At 31.2% G+C, this 14520-nt stretch overlaps 5 protein-coding genes across 6 annotated transcripts; 3 read left to right on the forward strand and 2 right to left on the reverse strand.

Moving 5' to 3' along the window:
* Positions 1–1479: 1479 nt before the first annotated feature.
* Positions 1480–2004, forward strand: LOC124928955. Its single transcript, XM_047469210.1, has one exon. The coding sequence runs from the start codon at positions 1480–1482 to the stop codon at positions 2002–2004; it is 525 nt and encodes a 174-aa protein (XP_047325166.1).
* A 488-nt stretch (positions 2005–2492) lies between these two features.
* LOC124928956 (SKP1-like protein 5) lies at positions 2493–2990 on the forward strand. Its single transcript, XM_047469211.1, has one exon. It carries the CDS (start codon positions 2493–2495, stop codon positions 2988–2990), a length of 498 nt encoding a protein of 165 aa, XP_047325167.1.
* A 1552-nt stretch (positions 2991–4542) lies between these two features.
* LOC124932732 (AT-hook motif nuclear-localized protein 10) lies at positions 4543–7232 on the reverse strand. Of its 2 annotated transcripts, XM_047473410.1 has the most exons (6): positions 7092–7232; positions 6277–6728; positions 5730–5782; positions 5450–5581; positions 5222–5383; positions 4543–5144 (listed from the first exon to the last, which is right to left on the reverse strand). In XM_047473410.1, exons 2-6 carry the CDS (start codon positions 6722–6724, stop codon positions 4845–4847), a joined length of 1095 nt encoding a protein of 364 aa, XP_047329366.1. In that variant the 5' UTR covers positions 6725–6728; positions 7092–7232; the 3' UTR covers positions 4543–4844. The 2 variants fall into 2 exon arrangements, with proteins under 2 accessions (XP_047329366.1, XP_047329365.1); XM_047473409.1 differs by lacking the exon at positions 7092–7232 and having other exon boundaries at positions 6277–6845.
* Positions 7233–8591: 1359 nt separating this feature from the next.
* LOC124928958 (psbP domain-containing protein 3, chloroplastic) lies at positions 8592–10009 on the forward strand. Its single transcript, XM_047469213.1, has 8 exons — positions 8592–8877; positions 8960–9019; positions 9062–9184; positions 9282–9364; positions 9433–9508; positions 9593–9711; positions 9784–9828; positions 9901–10009. Exons 1-8 carry the CDS (start codon positions 8592–8594, stop codon positions 9925–9927), a joined length of 819 nt encoding a protein of 272 aa, XP_047325169.1. The 3' UTR covers positions 9928–10009.
* On the reverse strand, positions 9959–12132 carry LOC124931482 (SWI/SNF complex subunit SWI3B). Its single transcript, XM_047471958.1, has 6 exons — positions 11832–12132; positions 11269–11696; positions 10804–11175; positions 10633–10726; positions 10461–10540; positions 9959–10393 (listed from the first exon to the last, which is right to left on the reverse strand). Exons 1-6 carry the CDS (start codon positions 12079–12081, stop codon positions 10124–10126), a joined length of 1494 nt encoding a protein of 497 aa, XP_047327914.1. The 5' UTR covers positions 12082–12132; the 3' UTR covers positions 9959–10123.
* Positions 12133–14520: the final 2388 nt, after the last annotated feature.

Here is a 14520-nt window from a genome sequence, read left to right on the forward strand (position 1 = left end):
CTGGTCCCGAAACTAGCATTTCTTGTCAATAATTTTATTATAATGTTAATTTGATTTGTAGGTCATGTATGAAGATCCAGATCTTTTAGAACTCTAATCTAAATCGATTCAGCAGCTAAACCATAAACGTTAAACATAAATATTGATATGACAATCATTTCGAACGGAAGATAAACGAAAGAAATAAAAAAGACTTTATATTTCAATCGATCAGAAGATAAGAAATCGATGAAACGTTTCAGTAAGATCGATAGTGGGTTGGGTTTTGGGAAATGGAAACGAAAAATAAAGAGAGAGATTGTCGTGGGGGTTTTGGTTTTGGGAAAAAATGAAACGTTTCATTAAAGGAAGAAGTTTTACCATTTCGATCGATCGGAAGAGAAGTCGGTGAAACTGAAAGAAGAGAATCGCCGGTGGGTTTAGGAAAAATGAAACAAAAGAGAAAGAGAGAGAATGAAACAAAAGAGAGAGAAATAATAAGATTTTGGTTTTGGGGGGAAATAGAAATATAAAAATAATAGGATTTTTGGTTTTGAGGGAAATAAAAAATTTCAATTTTATTTTTATTTTTTTTCTCTCTCATAGCTGACAAGGCCACGTAGGATTCGTGGCCTTGCTTTCGCTACTTGTTGTTGAGAATATCATTTCTCTATTATTTTTTACAGATTAATGAGAACAACTAAAACTAAAAGAAGAAAATAAATGAATTATAAAAAACTAGAGAAGCAAACAAGGCCTTAGTAACCCCTAAGATGCACGTAATACAAATAGCCACACCATTAATTAAAACGAAAAAATCTTTTACAAATAAATGATTATTTTATAATATTTATTTTATATTTTAACTTAATGATTTTATTTAAATAATAAATAGTAAAAGATTTTAAAATTATGATTTAATTTTAAGTTTTTAATAAAATTAATAATTATAATCTATGTATAATCTGTTTTTAATTTTTTAATATACAAATAAAATATTTTTAAACAATATAATGGTTTATTTTAACATTTTTTTATAAGATTATAAAAAATATATAAGTATATTATAAATAAAAATAAAAATAATTAAGATTTTAAGATAAAATAATTGTGTAAAAGTATTTTATTTAAATATATAATTGATTTTAATACTTATAAATAAATTATATATATATATATATTTTAAAATTATTATGTTATTTAAAAAAAATTATATTTTAGAAGTATTTTATTATTTTAAAATAAAAATATTAAGTTAAAATATTAAATAGATAACCGAAATAATAATTAATATATATAATATTCTGTTTATATTATATTATATTATATCTTTTATATATAAATAGAACCCCTAAACATTCGTTTTGTATGTATATCTTCTCTTCTAGTTTTCTTCTTCTAATCGAACTGTTATCGGCAGAGAACGAATTCGAAATTGAATAACTCTCCCGTCTAGGGTTTTCCAATTCGCTAAAGTCGGGAGGAATTAGATTGAACGAGATGTCATCTATTCTGTGCAAGAGGTGGTTTATTTCTGAAGATCTCCCGCAACGGAAGAGGATCCGGCTTTCTTCTTCTTCTTCGTCGAGTTCTCCAGTTCATCCATGTCCTTCGGCACTTGTGGATCAGCTCAGATTTCTCTTTCCTGATACGGATATTCAGGATCTTGTAAGAATTCTGAATGAATGCGGTAATGTTTTGGATTCCGCTGTCAAGAGCATACATCATGAATTAAATGCATCAAAACACATGATTCATAAGCAGAACATTATGATAGAAAAAATTGAAGCATTGACGAGGGACAACACTATTCTGAAGAGAGCAGTTTCGATTCAGCATCAAAACCATACAGAATCCGAAGATGATAAGAAACGGGAAGTTGAAAATCTTAAACAGATCATATCCCAATATCAGGAGCAGATGAGAACCCTTGAGATGAACAATTATGCGCTCAAAATCCATCTCCAACAAGCGCAACAAGGAAGAGACTCCATTCCCGATCGTTTTCATCCCCATATATTTTAAATTATTAGATATAAGATATTTCTTTCTTGTTTGTTGTTTAAGATATGTAATTTTTTATTTGAATTAATGAATTAATTCTTTATATGTATATATTTTTTAATTTACTGTGACTTTTAAATTCGGCAAAATGTGTAATTTGTTTTAAATAAAACTTGATATTTTCTCTAAAAAACAAAAATTATTAAACTTATTAAAATATATATATTAATTCAAAATATTATTTACTAATTTAAATGAAAATATCAAATATATATTTTAAACAATAATTTTTAATAAAAATAAATAGAGTATTTCAATAGTTTTAATATATTATGTAACCGCTTTTATTTCTTCCTTTTTAATAGCAAACTGTTAAAAGTATATATAAAATCTATTCCTTTTCGGAAAAGTATTAGCAGACGGTTATAAATTAGGTCATAAGCCATCCATGATAAAGTAATCAGTAATTCCTCTTTCATAAAACTCCCAAAAGAGTTTCAGAGATCAAGATGTCAAACTCAGGCGATGATCCGAAAGTGATAAGGGTGATTAGTTCCGACGGTAAGGAGTTTAGTGTTTCGGAGCGCACCGCGTCAATGTCTAAGATGTTAAGCTCCATCATTGAAGAGGATTGGGATGATGATGATGTAATTCCGATCCCAAACGTTGACAGAAAGACTTTGGCTATCATCTTAACTTATTGCGATCGCCGTTCTCGTCCCCGCGATGAATCTGATGATGATGAGAGTAATAATCATGATAAATTGATGGTTTCATTGGATTCTAAATTCTTGAGCAGACTCAATCGCGAACAGCTGATGAATCTCACGCTTGCTGCTAATTATCTAGAGGTGACTCATCTGCTTCAAATTCTCATTAAGAAACATGTTGATAATATCAAGGATTTGACTATTGAAGGCGTTCGTCATTATTTTGATATTCAGACTGATTTTTCTAATGAAGAAGAAGCCAGAATTCGTAAAGAGACCAGTTGGACATCCTCTTAGTTACTTTTTCTTTCTTCAGTTCAGATTTCAATATTCATAATAATTATATAGTATATCAAGTTCTAGCTAGTTCTTGGTATTGTAATAGCATAGTTCATTAAAAAAAATAATAATAATTAGGGATTTATATTTTAATTATATATGTTTATCTTGTTTTTCAGAATAAATTATTTTATATTTGATTGAGAAAAGTATGGATTTAAAATTTGTTTGGATAAAGTTTTAATATATAATTATTAGTTTTTATTTACTTAAAGTTTTTTTTAAAACAATAAATGTATAATGGAAAGAATGATGATCAGGGTGATTTAAGTATAAATATTATTATTTATTATATATACATATATCATACAATGTTTAATATAGGAAGGCTGTTCAATAATACAGAATCTAAATCTAAAGAAGAATAACAATGTATTCGAAATACATTATATGAACCACCAATCACAATAAGATTAAAACATTCTTAATTCAATTAGTCAAAACAAATGAGATAGATAATATCAAAATCCAAAACAATTTTAAGAAAGAATAAAAATACCAGCTTAGTAACCGGAATTATAAAGTATTAGTATGTGCAAAATAATACACAAAAATAAAGAAATAATCCAAAAGATATATATTTAAAAAAAAAATGTTTTAAGAAAATACAAAAGTTTTGCCAATGTTAATTACATGGAGAAGCACATTCCAATTTCTAGGTAAGTAGTCTTAAATAAAACCATTGATTTATTGGTTATTGGTCAGTTATTTTAATAAATATTTATCAATATTTCAATGAGATAATACATAAAATAAAAATATGGGTCTAACAAACAAATCTAAACTTAATGCTCAAATTACATTTATAGATTAATTGTATTTAAATATGATTTTTAGAAACATAAAAAACAAATCTGAATTTATTATATTTATTTATTATAAGAAGAATTTGATTTAATTGAGAATTATTTTATTAAGTAAAGTGGTTTTCTCTTTTCTGGTATTGTGGAAACTGCTGTAATTGGGAGCTCGACTCCTATTTTCCCGATCGGTGGGTAAATTCTTTGCGCTTATCGGATAGAAGATAAGAATGCATATCCCGTAAACACACTTTATCAGACAATTGAACTTGTCTTGGACTCGAATTCAAGACTTTAGGAAAAGGCTAGAAAAGGGAATAAATAAAGATAGGATGGATATAGAAAATATAGCATATTTGCTGATTTCAATGTCCACAGTCCCAACTCACCCTTTTGTTACTGTTCCAGTAGAGGTAATATTGGATGCAAAAGGGTTAAAGTTTCCTAGATTAGAAACAAGTAAAAGAGGCGTCATTAGGGAACCCTCTTAAGTGTCTATCTTTGGGACCGATTGAATTACTGATTTATCATGTTTGACCTCTTTAACTAGTCCATTTTGTCCCATTGTGTGCTGCCAGCAATTCCCTTAGAGATGTTTCCTTCCCTCCCAACATTTGAATGAACCTAAATGGTATGGTCCCTATATAGTACTCAACAATTAACACACACTAATGAATGGAAGTGTACTACAATTACAAGGGTTAAATAGATACTGCTACAAAGGACAAACATTCATTCCTCTCTCAAAATACAAGACAATACTAAAAACATCATCATCTTCTTCCTCAGTCTGTTCTCTCTAGAGTTGCCCTAACTAAGAACACCTTTAACAAGCCATAGATAGAGAAATTACTACTACTAGTACTAGAACACAGAAGTTCGTAGGAAGACATATCCTGCACAACAACAACAACAACAACAACTACTACACAACAAAAAAAGGGTTAAGTTACAACAACACAGACAGACCCTCTAGTAGATGTTAGCTGCCATTGCCAAATTTCTTGCAAACTCACCTCCAAGGCATCATCGGAAAGGGTGGTGGTTGTTGTTGAGGAGGAGGAGGATTGCTGTTATTATTACACTGGTTGTTGTTGTTGTTCATTGGCGGCAAGGGGCTCACCGGACCACCACCGGAAGACTCACTTGCAGTTCCGTGCGATGGCGAGCTGCTGCCACCTGTCGAACCTCCACCTACTCCTCCACCTCCTATCGAACCAACATTGGCCTGTGCAGATGCAGGCTCCCTTTCATTCATTGTCTTAGATTTCTTTTGATCCCCACCATCTGCTATGAAACTGCCCACAATAACCTGCAAAAATATATACCCCAGGATTATAAAACCCGCTTTCAAATTCTTATATACAATTGTTTCTTTTAGTACCAGACCTGAACAGGGGATGCAGCAGTTAAAAGCCCAGCAACAGAACCACCAAGAACACGCCCGTCTGGTCCAGCTAACGATACACTTAACCCACCAGTCCTGCTTCGCTGCCCCCCAATTTCAGTCAGCAGAAATGACCCCGAAAGTGACAGAATCTCAAACCGACCCTGTTCAAGATATTTTTAAATGTCAAAACAGTTTTTTCAAAGTAATAACATCAACAAGAATAGAACCTCGTATGTTGCAGTTCCGCCAGATGTTGCAGCTTGTCGAAGAGTGACATTGGATATAGATCCATTTGCAGACAGAACACAAACAGCCCTAGGCCCATTCTGAGAGAAGGACATTATCTTCGATGATACATCCTGAAAACACCAACCAATATTGTCAGAATCAAACATCAAAGAAAGACGATAAAAAAAGGTAACCAAAAGTATAGATTGAAGAAATAGTGTTTAATTTGATATCCTTGTGATATGTAACTTTGCATTGCGTGCAATAGAAGGTAGTTACCTCGCCAACATTTACAGTAATCACGTGAGGTAAAAACCCAAAACCAGCAGAACCTGCACAAATTTAACCCCAATTTTTCATCAATTTACATCAACATATATAAGATAATAACAATACAAGAATAATTACTCTGCCAGATGAAAATGGCTAAAAACACCAGAAACAACAATCACACTTTCTTACTACTGCAGTAAAAACTAATGATCCACTTCCATTTCCATTTCCACTTCTTCTTCCTAAGTTATGATCAATAACATAGAAGGGCAAATAAGTCATTTCATCCAGAGACAGTACTGATTCCCAGCACAAGCAAAACCCTTATTGTCGTCTGTCTCTTTTTCCTGTTTATACTTTTTCTTTCTCACATTAAATAAATAAACATGATATTGTCGGCCTGCTGAAGCCAAACTGACCGTATTTTTTAAGACAAATAAAAAAATCACAGAAGAAGAAGAGCAAGAACAAGTCAAAAAAGGTAATCTTTTTTATTTTTATTTTTTAAACATTAGAATCAAAATTAAAGAAGACATAAAATAAGAATTTATACCCAAAGCTTGTAACTGTTGCTTCTTGCTTGATCCAAGAGGACGGCCTCTCACCTTCTTCAAGGAATGAAGTGAAGCAGGCGACTGTGACGTCGGAGCGAATGATCCGCCGGACTGAGACATGGAACCACCAGAACCCGCCGGAGACAGACCAAGTGACATCGACCCATCTGGACCATACCTCCTTGGCCGACCTCTCTTCTTCTTTGCCGGTTGTCCCATCATGTTTGGATCATATGGGACTGCGGCTGCAGGAGACTGAAAATGAGGAGAGCCACCGCTCGCCGGCTTAAACGCCGCCGACCCATCTCCGCCGGCATAAGCAAAATGCATATTATGGACGACAGGCTGTTGTTGCTGTTCGGAGGAAACCACCAACGGAGACTTTTGAAAGCCGATGGAGAACGGAGAACTATTCGTTACAACACCACCTGTCTCAGATCCAGACATCTGTCTCTGACAATTCATGTTTCAAAAAAAAAAAACAAAGCTGTAAAATCTCAGATCAACCGTCAACAAGCTTCTAAACCCTAGTAGAAAGAAAATAAAAACTTAAACTATAAAAAGGGTAAAACAACTAACATTGTTGAAAAAAAAAATCAAAGACTGAAGAACCCTAAATAGCTCGGATAAAAATCTACTATCTTTATTACAGCAGATCTGACCCAAAAAATAAACAAAGCTGACAAAGATCATTACCTAAAAAAATAATAATTTTGTTGGTTTATATTATGGATTTTACAGTCTTCTGAAAAAAATATTAAGAGTGAAAGCAGTAAAATCGGAGAAAAAATATGAAAAAAAATGAATTACTTACCAAATAAATTAGGAAAATTTAAGGGGTGAGGTTGAAAGAGACGAAGAGATCAAGAGGAGGGAAGGCAAGAAAATTCTGGGGACAAGAAAAATAAGAGAGAGAAACAGAAAAAAAATAAGAAATGAGAGAGAGAATTGAAAATTGGTGTAATTTAGGTGAGAAGTAAGTTTGGAGTAAATATTTATCGTTTTGCCAACTTAATATTAATATTAATAATAAATAAATAAAATAAAACCCTTTAATTTATATTTAATGGGGATTTTTTAACTTCTAAGCTACGCCCTAGATTGGTCATTTTTGACTTTAGAGAGAGAAAAATGCTTTCGGTGCTAAAATTAAATAAGACTGTCTTGTTTTACTTTAGGTCTTATTATTAATTTATTTATAAATATATTACAGCTTGTATCATATGTTATAGTAATCTAAACTTTATCCTAACTTAAAATATAGTTAATAGTTAGTACTATCTTACATTCTTTCTTTTCCCCTAAACATAATACATTTTTTTTTATTAAGACTGTAATCAAACATAGCATCATTTATTGAGTCGAAACTAATTAGGTAGTTTGAATGACAAAAGTCACCAACGATACACTTCCCATTCAAAAAAAATTAAATTAAGTGAGAGTTCATTTCTATATTAGAAAAGAAATTGTTGAGATCAAATAAATAAACACTTTGTTATTGTTTAATTGCTGGCTTGATTATGGAAATTTAAGTACTTCATTCATATTAGTACAAGATAACTTAATTAAAAATCATTGTCACAACTACTAAAGCATTAAGACTGCATTTTAGGATGGTTTCTAATTTTGTTCTGTACATATTTCATGATTTCACCCATGTGAGTTTAGTTTTAATTTTTTTTTTAAATCACACATTTTGTGTTGATATAAATAATTTATGACACAATTTAGCCGTAACATTTTTAAACTATGTTGGGTGAGTTATAGTGAAATATTTAAGGTTTTAAAATATATTGTCCGATCGGTCGGATTTCGAAACGGGTGAATGGCTAAAATTTGGTCAAGCCGGATGGTTCGGCAGAAAATTTTTGATTTGAAAGGTTATTTCAAATACTTATTTGTAATTCGAGTAATTTTTTAACCAACTTTTAAAAAGTTTTATACAATTAATACATTAAATTCGTACAATTCTAATTTACTTGTGTGGTATAAAAGTAACTTACCACGGAATCGAAATTCGCCAAATAAACCGGGTTGAGATCTAGACGGCTCATAACTGTAGAAAATATAGATTGATTATATACTAACAGTGTGAATATTTGTTAAAAGATTTTTATTAAGATGTTTGATTATTATATCTTAATAGACTACTACTAGTAGTTTTGATTAAATAATTATGAGCCAATGGTGAAGGGAAGAAAGTATCAGAGGCAGAAGAACCACATAACAGCCAATCAATATTCGCCTCTTCTTCTAGTCTATAGTATAATATATACTATAGAGAAGAAAACCCTTAAGGAGGAAGTGGCATGCAATGGCGCCTCTTTCATGTTTGCATATACACCAGTTTCTTCCACCTCTTGGACTTCACCCCGTCGCCATCACTGCAGCATCTCCTCCACCTCCACGGTTCTCAAGTAGCTCCAATTCCAAGCTAATCCACTCACTTTGCCGCTCTTGTCTCCGCACCACCACCAACAACAACCAGAATCAAAATTCACGAATTCAATTCCAAGGTTCAAGGAGAGAAGCTCTCTTTGCAGCATTTTCATTTCCTGCACTTCTTTCCCTTCCTCCGCTTGCCTGGGCGGTCGATACAGGTCTTTTAACTAACTTGTTCATTCCAACCTCGTCTTTTCGTTGAAATTGTGCTCACTTCCGTCTGTCTGTCTTCTATTTCAGCTTCCGATTTCCGCTTATACTCTGATGATTTAAACAAGTACAAGATAATGATTCCGCAAGGTTCGGTAGTTTCATCATCATCTTCTCTTTAGTAACATGCTTTTTCGTTTGTTGAATGCCAATTGGGCTCTGCTCTAACTGTAGATTGGCAAGTGGGAGCCGGAGATAGCAATGGAATTAATTCAGTGACAGCGTTTGTCCCTCAAGAATCTTCTGGTTCAAATGGTAATTAATTCAATTAACTGTTGTTGTTTGATAGATTCTATATATGCATATACTGAATTCATTCATTCATTCTTCATTGTGGGGAACAAACAAACAGTAAGTGTAGTTATCACTGGGCTAGGAGCTGATTTTACAAGGGTTGAATCTTTTGGAAAAGTATATGAATTTGCAGAGAGTCTGGTTAGTTTCTTCAACCTCTAACTTAATTAGCCACTACTAGTCCGTTCCTTACCATTTGGACTTCTCAGGTTGGTGGACTCGATAGAAGCTGGCAAAGGCCGCCTGGTGTGTCTGCAAAGCTCATAGACAGTAAATCCTCCAACGGTTAGGCAGTCAGTCAGTCGATTGCTTTAGTTCATTAGTAGTTCGTCAATTTACACCCACATCTGTGTCTCTGCCCGTATGCAGGATTGTATTACATCGAGTACACACTACAAAATCCAGGTGAAAGTCGGAGGCATTTAATTTCCGTTTTAGGGGTTGCTAATAATGGTTGGTACAACAGATTATACACGGTTACTGGACAGGTAAGTCTAACCAATCTTTCTATTACTTTCTCGTGTTTGATCTGAAATTGTATTTTTCCTTATCTGGAGCAGTATCTTGAAGAGGATTCAGAAAAATATGGTTCCAAAATCGAACAGGTAACTTCACAATCTCCATGATTACTTACTCTCTTTGGCTTCTTCTTCCTCACATGTTGTTAACATTTGCAGGCGATTGCATCTTTCAGGTTTATCTGAGACATGATCAAAATAACAACTGTTTTGCTATCTATCTCAACTCTCCATTCTTGTTGTTATATATAAAAAATGATTTAAGACATTCTTCTGAGTCTTTAAGTAATACATATGGTGGTTCAGAAATTGCATTCCAAGTTACAACTAACATAAAGTTATATAATTAACATTTGTTCTGATATCACCAAACAAACCATTCTTAAGCAGCATTGATCTCCTCCTCTTCCTCCTCCTTTGTGCTGCTGCTGCTTTCTCCTCCTCCATTGTTTGCAGCAGCAGCAGTGACAGTAACAACATCATTATTCGTCGTAGCAATCTTAGTTGTTGTTGTTGTGGCTGGTTTATTAAAAATAAGTGTGAGCTGATCAGCAAAAAGAAGGTTTTTCATTTGATGCAACTGTTGCCACTCTTTCTCCATTTGCAAATCAACTTCCTCGAATTTCAATATCTTCTCTTGAATCTCCTTCATCTGCAAAACCAATAATAGTCAGTGAATGACAACGATGAAGATGATTTTGGAATGAAATGTGCAGCACCTGTACATTCGTAATGTGACTGATTGCTCTCTCCATATCTCGTTCATCCCTCTCAATACACGCCATTGCTTTTAAACAACCTTCAGTGGATGTAATAAATAAACCAATAAATAAAATGGAAATCGTGTGTTATTGACTTCTTGTTCATTATTATTATAAACCAACCCCATACCTTTCTCATTAACTTCTTTAGACAAAGCTGCAATGGCAGACTGAGCAGTTGTTTCAGCCACATTTACACCAACAATTGCTGATAAAAAAGCAGCCTGAGATCAAGAAAACAACATTCAAGGTCAAATATATGTCAATATAAACACTCAATAATCAAACACCCACTACCCACCTGAGCCATAATCGGGTTGCTTGCATCAGCCAGTGGGTTGAATCGCATCCTTTTCGCAGGACTCTCGTCCTCAATGACATCAGCATCGTCATCGACAGAATCAGGATGACCCGCGACAAATTGCTCTCCAAAAGGAAGCTTGATAAAGCGATTGACACATTCCCTCTCGCTTCTACCTCCACCAACATGCTCAGAAATCTTCTTCCAATCGTCGCCATAATGCATAGCAGCTTCTAGAAGATGCAGAGTTTCCTTATCGGTCCAATCAGCCTTTATCTCTTCGTTGATTTCAACCCTTTTAAAATCCGAAGAAGACACACCAACCCGATAATTTCCGCGCACGTAACACCTCGCACATAAAGTCAAACCAAACTGTCCATCCACAAATCAAAGAAAATTATCCAAAAGACAATAAGGAAACCTTTTGTTCTTATGCTGAAGGAATGAACGAATAAGAATCGATACCTTGTCGCTGACAAAGCAGGCAATGCTGCAAACAGACTTGCATCCACTGCACAGTCTCTTCTTTGTGGCGATGAAATCAGGATTAGCAGCTTGTTCATTGACATGGTTAGAGGAATTAGAAGCTGTGGATGATTTAGTCTCCTTTTCATCCCATTTTAAGGGAATTTTCGATGTTGAGCCATTATAGTTGATCAAACCCCAAGCTTCTAAGAAATCAAACACTCTACGGACAGATCCTACATCTCCAATAATCGATTTCCTAGCCTCTGTGAAACTAATCTTAGCCGTCGAATTCTCTCTGTACCTAGTGATAATTGAGTTCCTATAGTACTTGTAAACCCTAGGGTTCTTCGAAGGTGATTTCCCATCGAAAAACTCAGGGAGAAATCGAGTCTCACAATCGTGAATTCCATTCCACGAAAACCACCCTGTAAAATATTAAACTACTTTTAACAGACGAAGAAAGTGCACCCACCACTGATTAATAATAACTAGCGAGATTCCTCTTCTAGATCTTTAAAGAAAAAAAGTGACGAAGGAATAGAAAGGAACGAGATGCTTACTGGAATAGGAGGGAATAAAGACAGTATCGACGGCGTCGGATGTGGAAGGTGGCGGCGCTGCTTTGGCGGCTGTGGTAGGAATGTCCTTGGAATTGTTGACGGCTGCCGGAGCGCCGGTTACTGGAGCGGCGGTTGCCGGAGCGACGGATTGAGTAGCGGTGGGTTCGGAAGAAGAGTTGGGATTTTGGAGTTTAATTTCTAAGGGCTTCGACGGTTCTTGAATTGGTGATTTGCTGTGGTTGGTGTCCATTTGAACCCCCCGCCTCTCTTCCAGCCCTCGCTCAAACACACTACAAACAATCAAAGGGCTACGAGCTCGATTTTTATTACAATTTTTATATCGAATAATATTTTACGAGCTCGATAACCTATATATTATTATTATATATTATTTGTGACTCGTGTTTGTATTCTTTTCTTATTTTTTTTATTTTTTTTTAGCGTTTATGATTTATTTATGATTTATCGTTGTATTTAAATTTTTTTATTAATTTTAAATATAAATTAATTATTTAAATATATATATATATAATAGTATTTAAATTGTATAATTTTTTTTTTAATAGATACACATTATCTAATGTGATGCTTGATTTTAATCCTTTATATTTTCCCACAATTATAGCTCTTTATAATTTATTTATTAAGAGATTGATTAAATTTAAAATAAGGGTTAAAGGCAAAGAAATTGTATATATTAAAAAGATATGTATTTGGTGTACATAATAATAATTTTTGTCAATTTTTTTTATATTTTATATATATATATATATATATGTGAATATGTTATATTTAATGTTAATTTTAATCCTTTATTATTTTAAGTTTTGAAAAAACCTTCAAATTAAGAAAATTAAAATAAAAAATAATTATAATACTTATAAGTAAAACAAATTGAAACACTCCATATAATAGAGTCTGATCCAAGTAACTTAACAATTTGAGTATTTCTTTGCTTTTGTTTTACATAAATCAATTGTATTATTGAGTTTTAAAACCTTATCCCACATTTAAAAAATAAAAGAACAAAAGAGTAAACTATCTAAGCGATCTCTAATTATTCTGTTTATCTAAAACAAATCGGTCATTCAACTTTTTGAAAAGTTACCAATAACACTTCCGTTAACTTTTTGGTTAAACATAATGGATTAAACTTAAAATAATTTATATATATATATATATATATATATATATATATATTCTTTTTAATCATTATTTTTATATTTATATATATATAATTATTAAATAGCTTATATATATAATATTATCTTTTATCATTAATTTATATATTTATATAATTATTAAATCTCTTTTATATATATAGATAATATATATATATATTATTTATTTTTATCTATTTCTAATTATTAGTTCGAGAACGCGTTACAATGGAATCTCATTTCAATCATAACTCACTCCGTAACCACGTTGAAATCGTGGCTTCCTTCTTCCTCTTTCGTAAAGAAATGATTGGATATATATGTATGGATAAAAATAAATAATATATATTATTTATATATATATAAAAAAAATTATATAAACATAAAAATTAATGATAAAAAAATATATAATATTATATATATAAGCTATTTAATAATTATATATATATATATATATATATATATATATATATATATATATATATATATATATATATATATATATATATATATATATATATATATATATATATATATATATATACGAGGGCAAATTACATATACGGTTCTCTAATTACTCCAATTATTTACTTTTAACCATCAAATTATTTTTTAAAATAAATCGTCCCTTCAACTTTTAGAAAAGTCTCACAATCCCTCCCCTACGATAAAAAAAAACGGCCCGAACTTAGCCAGCCCGCTTTCATAGAACCGTGGCAACTCCGACTTAAGTGTTCATATTGGATTCTTGGGAACCATCACAAGTACAGTCGGCCTGTATTTAAACGATAAACCATGCCTAGATACTCAAGACCGGTTTTCCCAAAAAAGTAGAAACAATATGACTTATATGATACCGGATTTAGGCCGAATGAGTTTTGGTTAAATATAACGGTTTAAGTTTAAAATAGTTTTTTTTATATATTATCTTTAATCATTATTTTTTATATTTATATATATATATATATATATATATATATAATTATTAAATGATTATATATATATATCATTAATTTTTATATAATAATATAATTATTAAATTCTTTCATATATATAGATAATATATATATATATATTATTTATTTTTATCTATATCTGTATTTATATTTATACAAAAAGTTTAAAAATAATTTATATATATTATTTTTAATCATTAATATATATATATATATAAATTTATGTAATATAAATTTTAACCAATAGTTTGAAAGCTAAAAGTAAAGTAACCTTACATCTACTTAATTACTTTTAACCCTTCACATTATTTTTTAAAATATCTATTATATAAATATTATATATAAAATAATGATTAAAAATAATATATATATATATATATAGTATAAATTATTTAAATTTTATTGTATATAGATTTAGATATTAATAAATAATATATATTTTATCTATATATTATATAAAAGATTTAATAATTATATAAATATAAAAATTAATAATAATAATAATAAAATATATAATATTATATATATAATCGATTTAATAATTATATATATATATATATAAAAAAATAATTA

This window comes from Impatiens glandulifera, chromosome 3 (assembly GCF_907164915.1).
Source record: "Impatiens glandulifera chromosome 3, dImpGla2.1, whole genome shotgun sequence".
Lineage (NCBI taxonomy): Eukaryota > Viridiplantae > Streptophyta > Magnoliopsida > Ericales > Balsaminaceae > Impatiens > Impatiens glandulifera.